At 39.0% G+C, this 18,580-nt stretch overlaps 1 protein-coding gene across 5 annotated transcripts in view; it reads left to right on the top strand.

Moving 5' to 3' along the window:
• Positions 1–18,580, top strand: part of SLC25A13 (solute carrier family 25 member 13) — a 183,931-nt gene that overhangs the window by 82,578 nt on the left and 82,773 nt on the right. For all 5 annotated transcript variants that reach the window (XM_078442205.2, XM_078442225.2, XM_078442213.2 and 2 more), the window contains one exon: positions 9,681–9,820. In XM_078442205.2, coding sequence (XP_078298331.1) covers positions 9,681–9,820 — 140 coding nt within the window. The remainder of the gene's footprint in view (positions 1–9,680; positions 9,821–18,580) is intronic.

Raw genomic sequence — 18,580 nt, 5'->3', positions numbered from 1 at the left:
AGTTGGAATGTTTCGGTTGTGTTCTCTAGGGGTGAAGAAAGTTAACAATAATTAATGCAACAGATGATTAAAAACAAGCTTGTACGTCTGGAGAGTGACTAATCTGTGCCTTCAAACATCACTTTAACGGACCTACTTTTGATGTTATTAAAGACTGCTAATGGTTCATTCTACCCAATTGAAAGTAACTTTTCTAGCATATAGATTGAAAATATCTCAGTTGACCACTCACTTTCAATTAAAAAAATTTTTTTTTTAATGTTTATTTATTATTGAGAGACAGAGCATGAGCATGGGAGGGGTAGAGAGAGAGGGAGACACAGAATCGGAAGCAGGCTCCAGGCTCTGAGCTGTCAGCACAGAGCCCGATGCGGGGCTCGAACTCACAAACCGCGGGATCATGACCTGAGCTGAAGTCAGAAGCTCAACCGACTGAGCCATCCAGGCGCCCTGCTGTCTATTTTAGATAATGCATGTGATAGAAGATTAATACAAATGCTAGGTATCTGCCAGCCTTTAACCTTTTTTTTTATTTTTGTATACCAACATTTGCAGTAATGAGTTAAACAGTGTAGTAATCTTGTGGATTCATAGAGCCATCAGATTTTAGAATAGGAAGGATTCTTACCAATAAGATCATGGGTTTTTGTTGTGATAGCGTGGAGGTGTTCATTACCACTGTGGACTCCCTGGTTCCATCTCGAGTCTACTGAATTAAAATCTTAGGGCATGGAGCTTGGGAATTTGTTTTAAAGAAGCTCTCCAAGGATATGTCATTTACACTGCAGTGGAATAATGGCTGGTGTAGTTTCTGGCTTTCTTTCATGAATATGGAAACAGGCCCAAAGAGAAGGGAAAGTGACTGGTTTTGTAGGAACAACTTTGTTTTCTGGCTCTGTGAGGTGGAAGGATGCTTTTTCTAGGATGCCCGTGACTTCATCAGAGTAGTCCTGTCCCTCTCTAAGTACAGAATTGGAAGAGTTGGAAATTAGCCCTCAGTTTTACATACACCAGCACCACAAAAGTATGACTTGGGTACAATATTCAGCCCAGCTTGCCTGTGTGTGTGCAGTGTGCGTGTGTGCTTACTTTTTGAAAGCTACTTATCACCACTGTACCTACATGTTCAGAATAATAATAATAGCAAGTATACGGGGGCTTACAGAGAACTCCATTTTAATGAGAAGGGCCGCATGTGTGAAGTACTTACTGTGTACTTACTCTATTTTAATGGCACCCATTTTCCCCCTAGAACTTTCTTGAGCGAGTGTGGATTGTAGCCAGAATACTTCTTTCCTCTCCAGACCCTTAACTGTGATTAATATAAAAAGGCACTTGTCAAAAGGGTTTGAAATGGCAGCCTTGATACTGGAGCATGTGGCAGTAGAGATAGGTCTCCATCCACTCACTCCATTATGTTATTTAACTTACTAATTCAACAATTTGTCTTTTGCTCCCTGCTTAAAATACGATGGCCATATATGCTGTTGTTAACAATATCAGCAGGGTGGGATATTATTTCCCTTAGAGTGAAACCACAACTTTCTTTGAGGATTAGGCATGTGTTAGAAAAAAGCACCCCGGCAAAGCTGTTCAGAGAGAAAGTGCGGGTTGTTCGCCAACTCTCCCTCTGCCTCCAAGAGGGATTTCTTTCCGGTTTAATAGAAACATCCTTTTTGTGTTATTGTATTAATGAAATTTTTAGGATCCATGGGAGAGATATTATGCTTCAGTGTTTAAAATAAAGTAGCTTGATGAACCTTTTTTATTTGAATGGGAAACCAGTTTTCCTTGATTTGCAGCTTCAAAAAGTGGATCTTTTGGAAATTAAAGTGCATTAATTTAGTTATTCTGTGTGGAAACAAGAACATAGAAAGTTAAATTTGCATAAGTGAAGACCTCGATGATTTCAGATTATAGTGTGGTGGAGGTTAAGGAATAAGGGTCCATAGAATTTGTAAAAACAAATTCAGTCTAACCACTTAATGGCATGTGCAAGTAATTTGCCAATTAAATAGTCCTACTATCTGAAAGATCTTCAAAGTAAAGAGTGGAGGTTCTTAATCGTTCTTAATTTCATACTTTCAAAAACATAATAGAAAATTACTAAATTTTTGATCACTTTTCATTCAAAAGTTTAATGTATGAGCTAAGAGAAGGATGGATTTTAAGTATTTGAGGAAAATTACTGCTTTTTGAGAAATGTATATGATATTTCCAAATCACACTGTGCCTGCTTTTTTTTTTTTTTTGGTATCATTTGTAAATATTTGATTCCCAGATAACAATTTTTATTATCATTAAGACTTGAGATTTTGGAGTTTTACCATTTTGATGGTCACCTACTATGTTTAGAACATTGTGATAGGCACATTTAGCTCCAGAACAGTGCTCCAAGATAGATATTTTACTCCCATTTTACAGAGAGAATTGAGTCAGAGTAAATAATTTGCTTAATGTCACTCACTAGTAAGAGGCAGATCTGACAGTCCCAGGTTTAAAAAAAAAACAAACAAAAAACTTTATTGAAATAAAATGCATCTACTTAAAGTGTATCATGTAGAGGTTTTTAGTATATTCACAGATATGTGAAACTATCGCCACAATTGTACAACATTTTCATCACCCCAGGTATATTTTTCTCTCTCCATACCTTAGCAGTCCTCACTCCCCCTTCCTGTTTTCTCCTTGTCCCTCTAGTCATAGGCAACCACTAATCTAATAAGCATTTGCTTATTCTGGAAATTTCACATAAATGGAATCATACAAAATGTGGCCTTTACAGACAGGCTTCTTAATATGTTTTCAATGTTCATCCATGCTGTAGCATGTTACAGTACTATATTCCTTTTTATTGACAAATAATACATTATTATGGACATGCCACATTTTGTTTATCCATCCTTTAGTTAATGGACATTTGGATTGTTTTCGCTTTTTGGGCATTATGAATAGTGCTACCATGAACATTTGTGTACCAGTTTTTATGTGAACATATGTTTTCATTTCTCTTGGATGTATACCTAGGGGTAGAATTGTCAGGGGATTTGGTAACTATTTTTAACTTTTTGAAGAACTGCCAAAATGTTTTGCTAAGTGACTACATGGTTTTACATCCCCACCAGCAATTTATGAGGGTTTTGATTTCTTCATATCCTCGCCAATGCTTGTTATTAGTGGGGATAAAGTGATTATCTCATTGTGATTTTGGTTTGCATTTCCTTGATGGCTAATGATGTTGAGCATCTTCTCGTGTTTATTGGCTGTGTATATGTCTTCTTTGGAAAAATGTCTACTCAAATCCTTTGCCCACTTTTAAAATTGGATGATTTGTCCTTTTATTATTGAGGTGTAAGAGTTCTTTCTATCTTCCAGAGTCCTTTCTTTATCGGATACATGATATGCAAAATTTTCCTCCCATTTTGTAGTCTGTCTTTTCACTTTGTTGGTGGTATCCTTTGGAGGACAAAAGTTTTAAATTTTGACAAAATTCAGTTTATGTATTATTTTCGTGTGTTATGTGTGTCATAATCTAAAAAACCATTCTTAATCCAAAGCCACAGAAATTTATGCCTATGTTTTGCAGTAAGAGCATCACAGTTTTAGCTTTTACACTTAGGTCTTTGCTCTGTTTTGAGTTAGTTTTTGTATATGGTGTGAGGTAGGGTTTCTAACTTCTTTCTTTTGCATGTTTGGATATCCACTTGTCCTACAACCATTTGTCAAAAAGACTGATCTTTCCGTTTTGAATTGTCTTGTCATTCTTGTTGAAAAGCAGTTGACCAAAAATGTGTTTATTTCTTGACTCTCAATTCCATTCCATTGGTCTGTATATCTGTCTTTAGGCCAGTACTACACAGTCTTAATTACCATAGCTATGTAGTAAATTTAAAATGCAACTTTATTCTTTTTCAAGGTTGTTTTGGCTATTCTGGCTCCCTTGAATTTCCATATGAATTTTAGTATCAGCTTGTCAACTTCTGCAAAGAAGCCAACTAGAATTTTGATGGGATTACACTGAATCTGTTGAGCACTTTGGGGGAATAGGTCTTCCAGTCTATGAAAATGGGCTATTTTTCCATTTATTTAGGTCTTTAATTTCTGTCAACAATGTTTTGTAGTTTTGAGATTATATGTTTTGCTTGCCTGTTGTTAAATTTATACTTAAACATTGTATTCTTTTTGAGGCTGTTGAAAATGGAATTGTTTTCTTAATTTCATTTTCGTGTCTAGAAATGTCTTGTTGGACTAATTTATTGTATGGTTTTAACAGTTCTAATCGTTCTAATAGTTTTTTAGTGGATTCCTTAGGACATTCTATACACAACATCATATTGTCTATGACCCAGCTCTAAAAATCACAACTTTTTCTACTATAACCATACTCTATAGCCTGGGAAATTTATTATCTTAGGAGAAATTAGTTGACTTTTTGAAGTTATATTTAGGAAAGAAACAGTTGCCAGTTTCTAATTGTCTTTTTATAATCTTTAAAAAACTACAGTAGACTTTTAGGCCGGAAACATTTGTGGGGAAAGCAGAGTCCCACAAATAAAATCAACGGATCCTTGTGCTTATTTGGTGAGGTCTTGCTTTCAATAATATTGCCGTTATTTGGTGATATTATGGGAACTGTATGCCTTCCAAACATAGTTTGTTTGGCACAGACTGAAATAACAATGATTATACTTTAAGAGATAAGCATTCTAATTTGTTTTTACTTTCAGGAGGAGTAGTGCCTGAGCTAAGAAAAGTATGACTTTAAATACCCAAAACATATAATCTGATGCTTCATTGCGATTTCAGTGCTAATTCAGTTTTGCTTCTTTGCCTGTCTGACCTCAACCTGGGGGTAAGATTTTAAGCCTTGTGTTTTAGACTAGGAGGGATCTTCTACTCACTCCTTTTAAGTTAGTGATAAATCTGCCATGTGATGGTTATTTGAAAGCCGTCAGCTGGTAAGTTACGAGTTCTAGTTACATATGCAGTTCACTGAGCCCAATAAGTAACCAAAAAGCCTAGGATATTTAGGGTTTCCACTTTCCCATCCAGGAATACAAGTTAGGTTTGGAAAGGCCAGGGGATGGTAAAGGTGTAGGTAGGATGGCCTTCAGGTTGGTTCCTGGAGTCTTTCATCATAAAGCTCACAAATTTCCCATGGGAGCCAGAAGACAGAGCAGAATTTGAAAATCACTTTGGTTATTAGTTTCTGATTTTCCAGCTATAAAATAGGAGGAGTACTCTTACTGATCATTGCCTTACAAGGCATGGAGAAATCTTAAAACAATAAAATGTTAAATGAGAAAGCTATTTGTGCTTCCTGAAAGGAAAAAAGAATATTAACCTGAGGTGTCTTCCAAAGTGAAGGGGGGAAATTCCAGGACCCTATTGTCACTGTTGGTCTCATAGAGGTTTCTGTTCATGAAGCTACAGGAAAATGTGGAGCCCAAGCATTTCAGAAAGCACGTGCCCCAGAATGACTTACCAGAGCAAGAGGAAGTGCTCTCTGACTTAGGAACCCATTCAGTGTTTTTGGAGAAAATGTGTGAGTTTTCAGGGTGGTAAAATTTAATGTTTTAATTCTTTAAAAGAGTTGATTAGTGGTGAAAATGAGTAGAAATATTGGTCGTTTTCCTCTTTAGCAAGAATCCTCCTTTCCCCTTGAACAGTCATCTGGTTTGTCCAGTTAGAACGACTTGGCAGTCTCATGATAGCAGAGTACGTAAACCTCTGGTAGGTAAGTGAGGAAACTTTTGTAGAAATTATACTAAATGGTAAAAAAATAAACAAAAAACAACGAACAAAGAGAAACCCCTGGGTCTTTTTCTCTGCAGTGTCCCAGGATCAGCTCTTCTTCCCACAGCAACCTTTCCTTCACCATAAATGTGGCATCCACATTTATGCTGGTGAGTGAGGCTAGTGTCTGCAACTACCCGGAGCAGGATCTGTCATGTCTCAATGACCCCAGGTGGCTTTGGTCCAGAGCGCTCTGATTGGAGCCTTAATTCATTTCAGAGGAGATGAACCCTTCTTCATGCTATTTGCTCTCCACTGAAAAACTCCCTCACAGATTCATCTCAGTAAATCCTTGGCAGCCTTCAGGACCCAGTTCACGTTCTGTCTTTTCCAAGAAGCCTCGTTCTCTTGTGTCAGTGCCTCCCTCCTTCAGCTTCTGTTTCCTTACCACAAGTAGCAGGTTAGCACTTAAAGTGGAATAGTGTTGGGATCTGCTGTTTAGTTATGTCTTGTGGATTAGACTTGGATACGGCACCGTGTCCTCTACCACCTTTCCACTTCCCACATGGCTGGTGCAGTGCTCATAAGCTGGTGCTACTTCCAGGTTGATAGCTTGCTAGCTGGGGACTGGCGTTCTTACCATAGCCAGAACATCTGGGAGCTGGTAATGGAGCACATAATGATTCAACCATTCTATATGTTACTCGGTGCTCACCGTGATATTTAAATTTTTTTTTAAGTTTATTTATTTTTTGAGAGAGAGAGAGACACAGCACAAGCCAAGGACAAGGAGAGAGAGGGAGAAGGAGACACAGAATCCGAAGCAGGCTCCAGGCTCTGAGTTATCAGCGCAGAGCCCAACGTGGGACTTGAACTTACCAACTGTGAGATCATGACCTGAGCCGAAGTTGGATGCTTAACCAACTGAGTCACCCAGGCGCCCCTACCATGATAAATGTAGTCATCATCTGTCACCACACAGCACTGTTACCATCTTATTGACTGTATTTCCTATGCTGTACTTTTCATCTCTATGACTTACTTATTTCATAACTGGAAGTTTGTATCTCTTAATCCACTTTATTTCACTCATCCTCTCATACACCTTCCCTCTGGCAATCACCAATCTGTTCTTTGTGTTTAAGAGTCTACTTTTTTAATCTTTTGGCTGTTGCTCATTTGTTTCTTAAATTCCACATATGAGTGAAATCATATGATACTTGTCTTTCTCTGTCTGACTTATGTCACATTATACCCTCTGAGTCTATCCTTATTATTGCACATGACAAGATTTCATTCATTTTTATGGCCGAGTAATATTCCATTATTTACACACACACACATACATACATACATACATACATACATACATACATACTATATCTTCTTCATTCATCTATGGATGGACACTTGGGTTCCATATCTTTGCTATTGTAAATAACGCTGCAGTAAACATAGGGGTGCATATATCTTTTCAAATTAATGTTTTTGTGTTCTTTGGATAAATACCCAGTAATAGAATTACCTAATGATACAGTGTTTCCATTTTTAATTTTTGAGGAACTTCTGTACTATTTTCCACAGTGGCTATACCAATTTGCATTCTTACCAACAGTGCGTAAGGGTTTCTGTCTCTCCACATCCTTGCCAGCACTTGTTATTTCTTGTCTTTTTGATTTTAGTCATTCTGACAGTTGTTCAAATAGCTCATTGTGGTTTTGATTTGCATTTACCTTTCCCTAATGATTAGTGATATTGTGTATCTTTTCATGTGTCTGTTGGCCATCTGTATGTCTTCTTTGGAAAAATGTCTATTTGGGTCCTTTGCCCATTTCTTTTTTTATTTTTTTAGAGTGAGAGTGTAGGGGAGGAGCAGAGGGAGAAAGGGAGAGAGGGAGAATCTTAAGCAGGCTGCAGGCCCAGTGCAGAACCTGATGAGGCGATGGATGGATCTCATGACTATGAGATCACAACCTGAGCCAGAATCAAGAGTCGGCTCAACCGACTGAATCACCCAGGCGCCCCTCCTCTGACCATTTCTTAATCAGGTTTGTTTTTTGGTGTCAAGTTGTAAAACTTCTTTATATATTTTCAATATTAACTCAAGATATATTATTTGCAAATATCTTCTTCCATTCAGTAGGTTGCCGTGTTGTTTTATTGATGATTTTCCCTTCACTGCACAAAAGCTTGATATTTTGATGTAGTCCCACTAGTTTATTTTTTCTTTTGTTTCCCTTGCCTGAGGGTATATATCTAGATAAATGTTGCTATGGCCTCTGTCACAGATATTTTACTGCCTATGTTTTCTTCTAGGAGTTTTATGGTTTTATAAATGTGAGACACATTTAGGTCTTTAATCCATTTTTATTTTATTTTTGTCTGTGGTGTAAGCAGGTAGTCTAGTTTTATTTTTTTGCATGTATCTGTCCAGATTTCCCAACACCATTTGTTGAAGAGACTCTCTTTTCCCTATTGTGTAATCTTGTTGCCTCCTTTGTCGTAGATTAACTGACTCTAAAAGTGTGGGTTTAGTTCTGGGTTTTCTGTTCTGTTCCATTGATTTATATGTCTCTTTTTTGTGCCAATACTGTACTGGTTTGATTACTACAACTTTGTAATATATCCTGAAATCTGGACTGTGATACCTCCAGCTTTGTTCTCCTTTTTCAAGATTGGTTTGGCTATTTGGGGACTTCTGTGGTTCCATACAAATTTTAGGATTATTTGTTCTAGTTCTGTGAAACATGCTGTTGCTACTTTAATAGGGATTGCATTCAATCTGTAGATTGCTTTGGGTAGTGTAGACATTTTAACAGTGTCCTTCCAAACTGCACTGGAAGGAAATAGAAAATTTGGAGAGACCAATTACTAGTAATGAAATTGAATCAATAATCAAAAAGCTCCCAGCAAACAAAGGTCTGAGACTGGATGGCTTTACAGGTGAATAATGCCAAACATTTAAAGAAGAGTTATTACCTATTCTTCTCAGACTATTCTAAAAATAAAAGAGGAAGGAAAGTTTCCAAATTCATTCTACGAGGCTAGCATTGTGCTGATACCAAAACCAGACAAAGCCACTACAAAACAAGAAAACCACAGGCGAGTATCTCTGATGAACATAGATGCAGAAGTCCTCAGCAAATACTACCAAACTGATACTGTATGTAGAAAACCATAAAGACTCTGCCAGAAAACTCTTAGAACTGATAAATGAATTCAGTAAATTACAGGATACAAAGTCAATATACAGAAATCTGATGCATTTCTGTGTATTAGTAAAGAAGTAGCAGAAAGAGAAATTAAAATAATCCCATTTACAATTATACCAAAAAGAATAAAATACCTAGGAATAAACTTAACCAAGGAGGTTAAAGACCTGTACTCTGAAAATAAGAAAACACTGATGAAGGAAATTGAAGACAGTGCAAACAAATGGAAAGGTACCCCATGCTCATGGATTGGGAGAACCGATGTTATTAAATCCTCAAGAACTTTTTAATAACTTGATAAATGACTGTGTTTAAGACTTGTATAGTGCTTTATGTGTTTATGTATATGTTTCCTGCCACTAAAGATTGAATTATATCCAGTGTGTCTAGAAAATCATATTTGTTGAAACAAAACATGTGATATGATGATGTTAGATTTAGCTTATTACTTGGGTTTGGTTTCCTACTGCCTTTTAAGCGTGTGTGTGTGTGTGTGTGTGTGTGTGTGTGTGTGTGTATTTTTTTTTTTTTCTCTTTATGGGTAGGATTGTTAATTTTGATTTCTTGACTGCATGAAGATTCCAACTTTTATTTTTGCCATGGTTTTATTACCTGTGTGGTTTTAAAGTTGAGTTACTTTTTACAAGAAGAAAGGAGCAATACCCTTTTAATAATGGATTGTACAAGGATAAACCTCATTTGTTTCAATCAATCTTTCTTTTCTCTTTTCAGAGGACGTTAAGCAAGTTTTTGGACAAACCACAATTCATCAACATATTCCATTTAACTGGGATTCGGAATTTGTGCAACTACATTTTGGAAGAGAAAGAAAAAGACACCTGACATATGCAGAATTCACTCAGTTTTTACTGGTGAGTGTAGCTCTTAGAGAGTAAATAAGTAAAACTGGGATCCTGGTTTACCTGAAAGTTGCTAACCTGCCCAGACCATTCTTTTGGAAGTATTTGTTTATTAGTGTGTAGAAACGATAGGATTAGATGGGTTCGTATAGACTGGGTAGAACCCTTTCACATTGAAAAGGAATATTCACTGAGGCCCCAGGAAATCAAGTGATTTGCTGAAAAGCTACATAAATCAGGAGGGGGCAGAATTGGAACTTGAATTTTTGGCTTATGATTGGTTCCACTGCTATTTACCAATATTTTGTTTTTCCTTGAGAAATGAACATGTCACCATCGGCATCTAACTGCAGAATTATTTCTCTTGAGGCCTTTTATAGACGAAGCATGGGGTCTGCAACCTGACTCCATATTGAAATTGCCTGGCGAGCTTTAAAAACTATTGTTATTTAGGTTCCCCACCTCTAGAGGTTAGATTTGATTGGGGAGTGGGCGGGAAGAACCTGGGCATCGGGGTATTGAAAGCTTCACAGGTGCTTTTCATGTTTGAGGTGCCAAGTTTGAGAATCACTGTTCACTTTTGTCCTCATCCAGGGTTGAACTCTGGGAGTTGTTTACATTTCTGGGGTGCACCTTCCTTGGCCTAGTTCTTCACACCTTCCTCTTATCACCCCCACCCCCATTATGTTCACATCATTGAGCCACTGATGATGCCAATGGAAGAGTAGTAACAACATATGTTACAGTCTAGTTTTCTCCCTGAAGCATGCTTTGTTAATTATTTTAATTCTAATATTAACATTTAGTCACTAGAGGTCAAATCTGTGTGGTCTGTAGGCTATATGAGAAACCACTCTTTCTTTCGGACTTCATGCATTTGTTTTATTTCTCTAACAATTAAATTTTATTTCTGTTTTATTAAATATAATTTTAAAAGATATATGTAAGGCCATTACTTTTCTGTGTTTAAATTCTGGGTCTTGAGGGAAGATTTACCAGGGAAATCACCTTTTATTCACTAGAAATGTCCTCAGGGAGTATCCTGATGCCCCTATTTCTTTTGTGTGCCCACAACTTTGCCAGAGCCTTCTGAGAAATGGTTGGAAAGTGGAGTGGAGTGGATATGGAGGGCACAAGAACACACACCTGTCCCATATGCTGTATTGTGTAGGCAGTTAGCATTTTGTGGTATCTATACCTAGGCACCAGCATATGTAATAGGTGGACTTTAATAGGTACTTCTCTTTTTGACTTTTAAAGGTATTGTTATGATATATAAAATTTGTCATTCTATTTTGTTTGCTTTTATTTTCCTAGCCTTAAAACAAGATATTTTAAGCATACCTTTGTATTTTTATTTTAAATGTTAATGTCTACGAATCCCCATTTTCAGTTCTATATAAACACAAACCTACTTAAATAACTCAGGAGGAGAATGGAATGTGAGTTGTTGGATTTTGCTGTTGTTTACACAAGACATTGGCGCGCAGTAGGAGGTGGTATTCATTTTGATGAGGAATAATTACAATAATGCTATTGAGACAAATGCCTCAAATTGACTTTATGGAACACAGCCTAATTAACTTTTAGCCTTAATGGGATGTTAGCAATAGTAAGGATGATCATGTTTCCCTTTTAAGCAGGTATCAATTATGCTGAATTGAGTCGGCTGTAAGCCACTCCAGCAGCTTCTAGGCCTTCTTCAAGATATGGAGAAGCTAGAGTCAAAGATTAGATGACTCAAGGATTACTGATTGTTTCTAGCTACAACTTGTATGGCATTCACTTACATTTGACTCCTTTTTACAGCGGTAAATGGAACATCCCACAGTCCTGCATGGGATGATTTTGACTTTGTAGCCCGAATACAAGTGCTTGCTGAACATACACTAGGTTCAAATGGTAATGGTGGATAATTATCTGTTAGGGCCTTGCCTTTGTGTTCCACTCTAGGTCCACATTTAAAGGAATTAATGGATGTATCATGGTAGACTTTATGTGAATGTCAGTGAAATAGCCAGTTTTGACGTCTACTGTAGGGTCACCCCTTCTCCCCACCCAACCCACCCACTCAGATGTTTTGTCTGCTTCCTTTGAACTCTTTTCTGAAGGCAGCTATAGCTTCAAACCTCTACTTCAAATGCTTTGTTTGCTTCCTTTGGGCTCTTTTTTTCTAGGCAGGAACTTCTTAAAGATATGAGAGAGCTTAATCTCCTATATATTTTGGGCTCTTGCTTTGTCAAGCATGCACCCGCCTTTCTGCTCTAGGGCAGGGCTCACAAATAGGCACCAGCTCCCTGGCTGGCGCCAGGGCTGTGAAAGCAGATGCTTGGCCGCTTAAGACGTGAAAGGGCTGCCACTGTGCATGCTGCTACCTGTCACCTGACAAGGAAGAGGAGCGGCCATAGGGACAGCTGAGAAGTGTTTGTGTTTTCAGGGAGGCTTAGTGGTATGTAGAGAAAACACTGTTCAATCCCACAGAAGGTCTTAGACGGGAATTCGGGTTGGTTCCAGCCAATTCAAGTCTCACGTGCGTGAGTTACCTCTGCTTTATGTGTATACACCTGTTTGTGACTGGTGAGCAGAGCCATTGTCTGCAAGGTCAGGTTTCTCTTTTCTTCATTTAATAAATGTTTTACTGTATCTAAGCAAGTTTGAGTGTGTTATAAGCCACCATGTGGCTGTGAGGACTTCCTGTGTTCACGTGTTCGTCTGCATACTATGTGGACAGGCTGTGCACTCACCGAGGTGGTGCTGCTCATGGGCATGGCCTGAATGCTGTGTTCTGTGCTTTGGTTTTAAATTAGTGAAGTGGTGAATCAATTTGGTACTCTTTGAGCAAAATTTGCCTTGCTTCTACTTTACATGTAAATGATAGTGTTTTGGCAAGAAGCAGGGATTCAAAGCCTCTTTATCCTAGAGTCTTGTTCCTGGCTAAGAGGGATTTCAGAAACGAGGGGACCATGGTCCTTTTACCCCATTATTGACACTATTGTATTTACGGCTGCTGTTCATCTCCCGGTCTGTCGTCTACCCTTAACTGCGTGAGTGATGGTGTGTATGTGTAAATGTGAGTACAGTTTTATACGTGGGTATGTGTATGTGTATTTTTTAAAAATTATAAATGTTTCCACGTCCCTCTATTCTTAGTTCTAATTTTATGTTTGCCAGTTGAAAAATAGATTTTAATATGCTGAATTTTTCAGAAAACGATTTGGAGAAATATTCTTCTATGCCTGATGGAACTCCTGTTCATAAGTGGTATTAACTTTAACTCTCTGTCCTATGCAAGTATTTCTCATGCTGTGGTTATTACTTCCTTGGTTGGGATAAACCACCCAACTGAGCAAATGTATGCTGAACATGCAAGCTTTGTTGAGAGGCCTTGTGCACAGAAAGGGCCAAGAAAGAGGTGCAGAGATAACAACTTCTTGGATACTTGCAGTGCACAGGTCTAGGGGTTGCTCTGTGCTTATCCGTCCCAGGGGCTCAGAAGGAACAACTGCAGGCAGGTGTGCACGGCCTACAAGGCCACTGTCTTGCAGCAAAAACCCTCGGGAAGGATTTTCAGCTAGAAAGCCGAAACCGACATTCAGGGTGTGGTTAGGGTAGCCGTCCAAAGCACAAACTCAAGAGCCAGATATACCTAGTTAAGGGCCCCATTTTCCAGACGAGAAACTAAGGCCTTTCACTTTAGAGTCTCTTTGCAGTATCTCATTTATGATTTTGATTTGCGTTTCCCTGATGACTAATGATGTTGAGCATGTTTTTATGTGCTTATTGGCCATTCATTATCTTCTTTGAACACATGTCTATTCAAATCCATCTCCAGTTTTTTACTGGGTGGACATTGGAGGCAAATGTGAGGACAGAGTGAAAGGCCTCTTCAACTTTTCTGCCAAATTCTTCTGTAGAGTTGGTACTGAGATTCACTCTGGAAAATAGAAGTAATAGTAGTAACAATCTTTATAATTTACAAAGTGCTTTTAAATATTCTGTTTCTGATAATAGCATCCCAAAACCCTGAGAGGTAATTATCATTATCCCCTATTATATGCAAAAGAATAAACGGACTCTAGGTAAAAGTTTGCATTTACAGGTAATTTTCTGGGGAAAATGCTCCTGGCTTTCATTGGGTTCCCAAAGGAGTACCCCGAAAGAGTACACAGAAACTATTCTAGAGCTAAGTTTCTTCCATAAGATCATACACATGTGAGGGATTCAAAAGTACTGTGCTGTTGCCATTTAATTACATTGTCTCCAGGGCCTGGGCTATGAAGAGTTAGTTTCTGTTCTTGGAAGGGACTGTGCTTCTGAATGGGGGAGTACAGCCATGCCTTGCTGGACACTGAGCATTCCTGACGCCTACCCCTTCAGATATGATTACAAAAAGACCCTTAGTAGGGGTGTATGTTACTGTCATTTCCAGTGACTTTTTGATGATTTAAAAAATTTTGTTTTCTCTAACATTTATTTATTATTGAGAGACGGGGAGACACAGAGCGTGAGTAGGGGAGGAGTAGAGAGAGGGGGAAAGACAGAATCGGAAGCAGGCTCCAGGCTCTGAGTTGTCAGCACAGAGCCCGACACAGGGCTTGAACTCACAAACTGCGAGATCATGACCTGAGCCAAAGTCGGTCGCCCAACCAACTGAGCCACCCAGGCGTCCCTTGATGATGTTTTATAGTCATATATTTCACATATAATGATAATAATTTTAAAATAATGTACACGTAGGAGAGTCTAGCTGCTCCAGACTCAGAATAGAAAAGTCTAGGATTGCTATCAAATGTAATATATGTCTTAACTAGAAATCTGTTGTTCTTAACTGACTCTTTCATAGCATTTTCTGGCTTAGAAAGTGCTTTTACTTGTATTCGTCTTTACAGTCATCTTAAATGTTAAGCATTTCCTATTGTTTCTGTATGAAAGATGAGCACACAGAGTCTTGGAGTAATTTTCTGGACTTGTTCAAGGTGAGATAGGTGAAACTGAAGTTGATTTTAATTTTCCTAAATCTCTAGCAATGTTTTTCAAATTTTGTGTAAAATTTTTCCAAAGTGATTATTTTATTTTTAAGTTTATGTATTTATTTACTTAGAGAGAGAGAGGGAGAGCATGTGAGTGAGCTGGAGAGGGGCAGACAGAGCTGGGGAGAGAGAATCCCAAGCAGGCTACTCACCGTCAGTGCAGAGCCCGGTGCAGGACTCTATCTCACAACCATGAGAACATGACCTGAGCCGAAACAAGAGTCGGATGCTTACCCGACTGAGCCACCCAAGTGCCCCCCGAGGTGATTATTTTAAAAAGTAGAGGCCTTGGTCTCTCTGCCCATCAAGGGTCTGATTCAATAGGTTTGGATAGGGCCTAACAAATAACCTTTCAGATAAGCATCCTGAATTGTGCAAGGGCCATACATTGAGAAACTGGTCTGGACTATAAAATCCTTACTATTTAAAAGCATACAGAATCAGGTCTTCACATTTTCATCCCAGTATCCATAGGAAGCTTAGACAGGTAAATATGATCAGATTTGTGTTTCAGAAAGATCACCCTGGCTGTTGTGTGGAAAATCCAATGGAGAGGGATCTCACTGAGGACAGGAGGACCGGTAGGTCACTTTCTAATCCAAGAGAGAAACAACAGTGGCCTGGGTTGGATGGTAATGGTGGTGAATCAAAGCCAGTGGATTTAAGAGAACTTGAGGGATAGGCCTGATCAGGCTTGGTGATTTAGTAGCATGGAGACAGTTCAGGATAATATAAAACTCACAGTTCACGCCTTTTTTTAGGTGAGTTTTAGGCTTGGGCAAGTGGAAGGATGGTGATGGTTTACCGAAATGGGGAGCACGGAGGAAGCAGTCTTCATGAGGGGCTGCAGACCAGTGCATTGCTTATAATCACTGTTAACTTGTGTGTGGCTGGATTGTTTCCAGCTCTTCTCCTTAATTCCTTGGAATTAAGATAATACTATAGGAGGCCCACCTATGGGCCCACAGACTTGGGCATTTCTAAGAAATTCTGTTCCCCATTTTATGGAGCCAGGAAATTTCTTCTGTTTCCAAAGGCCTTCTTCCTCTTGCTCTAGGAGAAGGAATTCTCAAGAAATCAGCAATGCTCTGAATTGGTGAAGAGGCCAGGTTTTGAAGTTTGGGTTGCTTTAGTTTCCCAAGAAAACAGGATTGCAATCTTGGGAGGGGATGGGGCTATAAATGTCTTGTCCTCAAACAGAGCTTAAGAATTAAGTTGCCTGACCCAGTGGAGAGCCCTGAACACAAAGGTGTGGATGCTTTACCATAACTCTTTATTCAGGTCCCCCTATTGTCAGAAGGGGATGATGGAACGCGGGGAGGTGAATGCTAGTTGATAGAGCTGGGAGTAGCACCTGGGAATCAGCACTGTGTCTCATGCCCTAGACTGGACACACACACTGGTAAGGGCTCTTGTCACATCTCGAGTTTCATGGCAGTCCTGTTGGATGCTAAAGCATATTCATGCTAAAAATGCAACCGAACAACTTTTGTTCTTTTTGTTAAGTGAAATTGGCCATTATTTTAGCCTGTGAGTCAGCATGGCCTACAGATCCAGCCTAGTCTTTTCTGTATAAAATGGACATTTTGGTTATTCAGATCTTGAGCCCTAGAGAGTAGAGCTCTGCGAGTCCGCTGTTCCCAGGTGCTGGTGGTTGTCCCATGTCCCTCCAGGGGTCAGAGATTCACTAATTAGCTGTCATCTAGGCCTTACAGTCACCATCACTTACGGTTTGCTGCTCTATTTGCTGTGGCATCCTGGTAGAAGGCAACACTTTGAACACAAAAAACAAATTGTTCCCCATCACCACCAAACAAAAGGAGACATAACCTTCAACCATGGCAACATCAAATTCTCAAGTTTTGGAATCGATAGAACACTTCGAGTGTGAACAAAAAACAATCACTAGTAGTGGAGCTCACTAAAGCCACAATTGTTTAAGCAGGTTAGTGGACAATAACAAAGTCATTGTTTAGGACTGAGAAAGCCAAGTGATTTGTACCTCCCTTTTGTCCCTCACCTTGCCATCTGTATTAGTTAAAATCTCTAGACCATGGATCTTTAGTAGTCAGAGACCATGATTATATTTGCATTTTTAACATGTGAGTGCTTTTTATGTTGATCTTTAAGTTGGACCAGATGGGGTCTGCAGTACAGCTTCGGTACTGTTTCCTAAATACAGCATCAACTTGATATTTCAAAATGAAATAATGAGTAAAAGTAGTTAATGTTGTTTGCCCTTAGCTCTTCTAGGAGATTAGATTCTATTTTGCATTCAGTTGGAAGCCATTGCCGGTTTGGTGATGGGTGACCAGAGATGTGGTAACATCCCAGTCAGTCGGAGAATTAGATGCAGGGCACATTTCATTCATGTCGCACTTGCCCCTCTCCGGGCAAAGGAAATCAGAATTCATTGTGCTGTTGTGCCCATGGTGTTCGCCAGCTTGCTGTTTTGTTGAGCAGCCTGGTGTGCAGGCTTTTACAGTAGCATCCTGGTAAAAATGAGCACTCTGTACAGCATCTCCCCAGCTGCTACCCACTGTGAAGTTTAACATTAAATCAGAAGAGCAAGGAAACCGAGATGAAAACGTCTGTACTTGGTTTCTGCGGAGGTGTTGCTGCGCATGTGGTGCCACAGGCAACACCGCTTCCAAAGACTGTTTTAATTAAAAGCCCCACCCAGTGAATTGGGGGTCAGATTTCACCCTGAACTCTGCAAGTCTGACTGCATGGGTGGGATATGGGGGGCACAGAATTTGGAACTATTCACGGTGTGGGAACTGCTCATCTCTCTACCTGTTCTTTTGCAAGGTCTCTTTTTAACTCTGTTTAATATGTGGATCTTTATTTTAACTAGACTTTCCCCTCCAAATTCGCGTAGGATTATGAAAATGAAGTGCACACTTATATGTTCGACAGTTTACAAGTTCTGATACTCAATGTAATACAGAATTTATTTGAAGTAGGATTAACTGTGATACCATATTTTTAAAGCAAAGCTTTATTGATTTTGTTTCTTGTTTTCATAAAGAATTACCTGCATTTTCTCTGGTATTCTTCTACCCCCCCCCCCCCCCCCCCCGCCAAACAAGAATTCTTTTGAGTCATGTCCTTATTGATAACACCCTGCTTTTTATTAAAGTTTTAGATATTTTTTTTTTCTTAAATTTCAAAACTGAACAAAACATAAAACATGCAAACTAGCCAGGGGTCTTTTTTCTTGTTTTGGTGTTCTTGGCTTTGTAATATAAATCATCTGGATCTGCTTGCTTGTTTTGAAGGTCTGTTGGTCTGTTTTTTGTTGTTGTTTTGTTTTGTTTTTGTTCTGATAAATTATCCTCAGGCTGAAGCACAAAACTTGCATGTCTGAATAGAGGTGGAGAGAATTTTTGCATTCAAAATATACCCACCTGAAAATTGGAGATTATTAAGGAAATGACAGGCCTGGAACTATTAGAAGCATGAATGTTAGACCTGAAGTGGTGTAACCCCCTCTATATGTTTATTTCTGTACAGCTAGCAATTTTGAAGAGTTTGATTTTTTTTCTTTCCCTCCAGCAATCTGAATGGGTGTGTTGAAGTAGGTGGAAACTGCGGCAGTAAAAGCCTATTCCGTTAATCATCACGCACCAGAATAGCGGGAACAGAAAACCATTCCCTGGCAAATAAGAAAGAGAAATTGGGCCTCCTTTCATGTGCTTGAGCAGAACTGTGTTCGAGATAGCTGTGCTGCTCCTTGCTC

Source organism: Panthera onca, chromosome A2 (assembly GCF_046562875.1).
Source record: "Panthera onca isolate mPanOnc1 chromosome A2, mPanOnc1 haplotype 2, whole genome shotgun sequence".
Classification (NCBI taxonomy): domain Eukaryota; kingdom Metazoa; phylum Chordata; class Mammalia; order Carnivora; family Felidae; genus Panthera; species Panthera onca.
The sequence above is the reverse complement of the archived record's forward strand: the minus strand, read 5'-3'. Positions and strand labels throughout refer to the sequence as shown.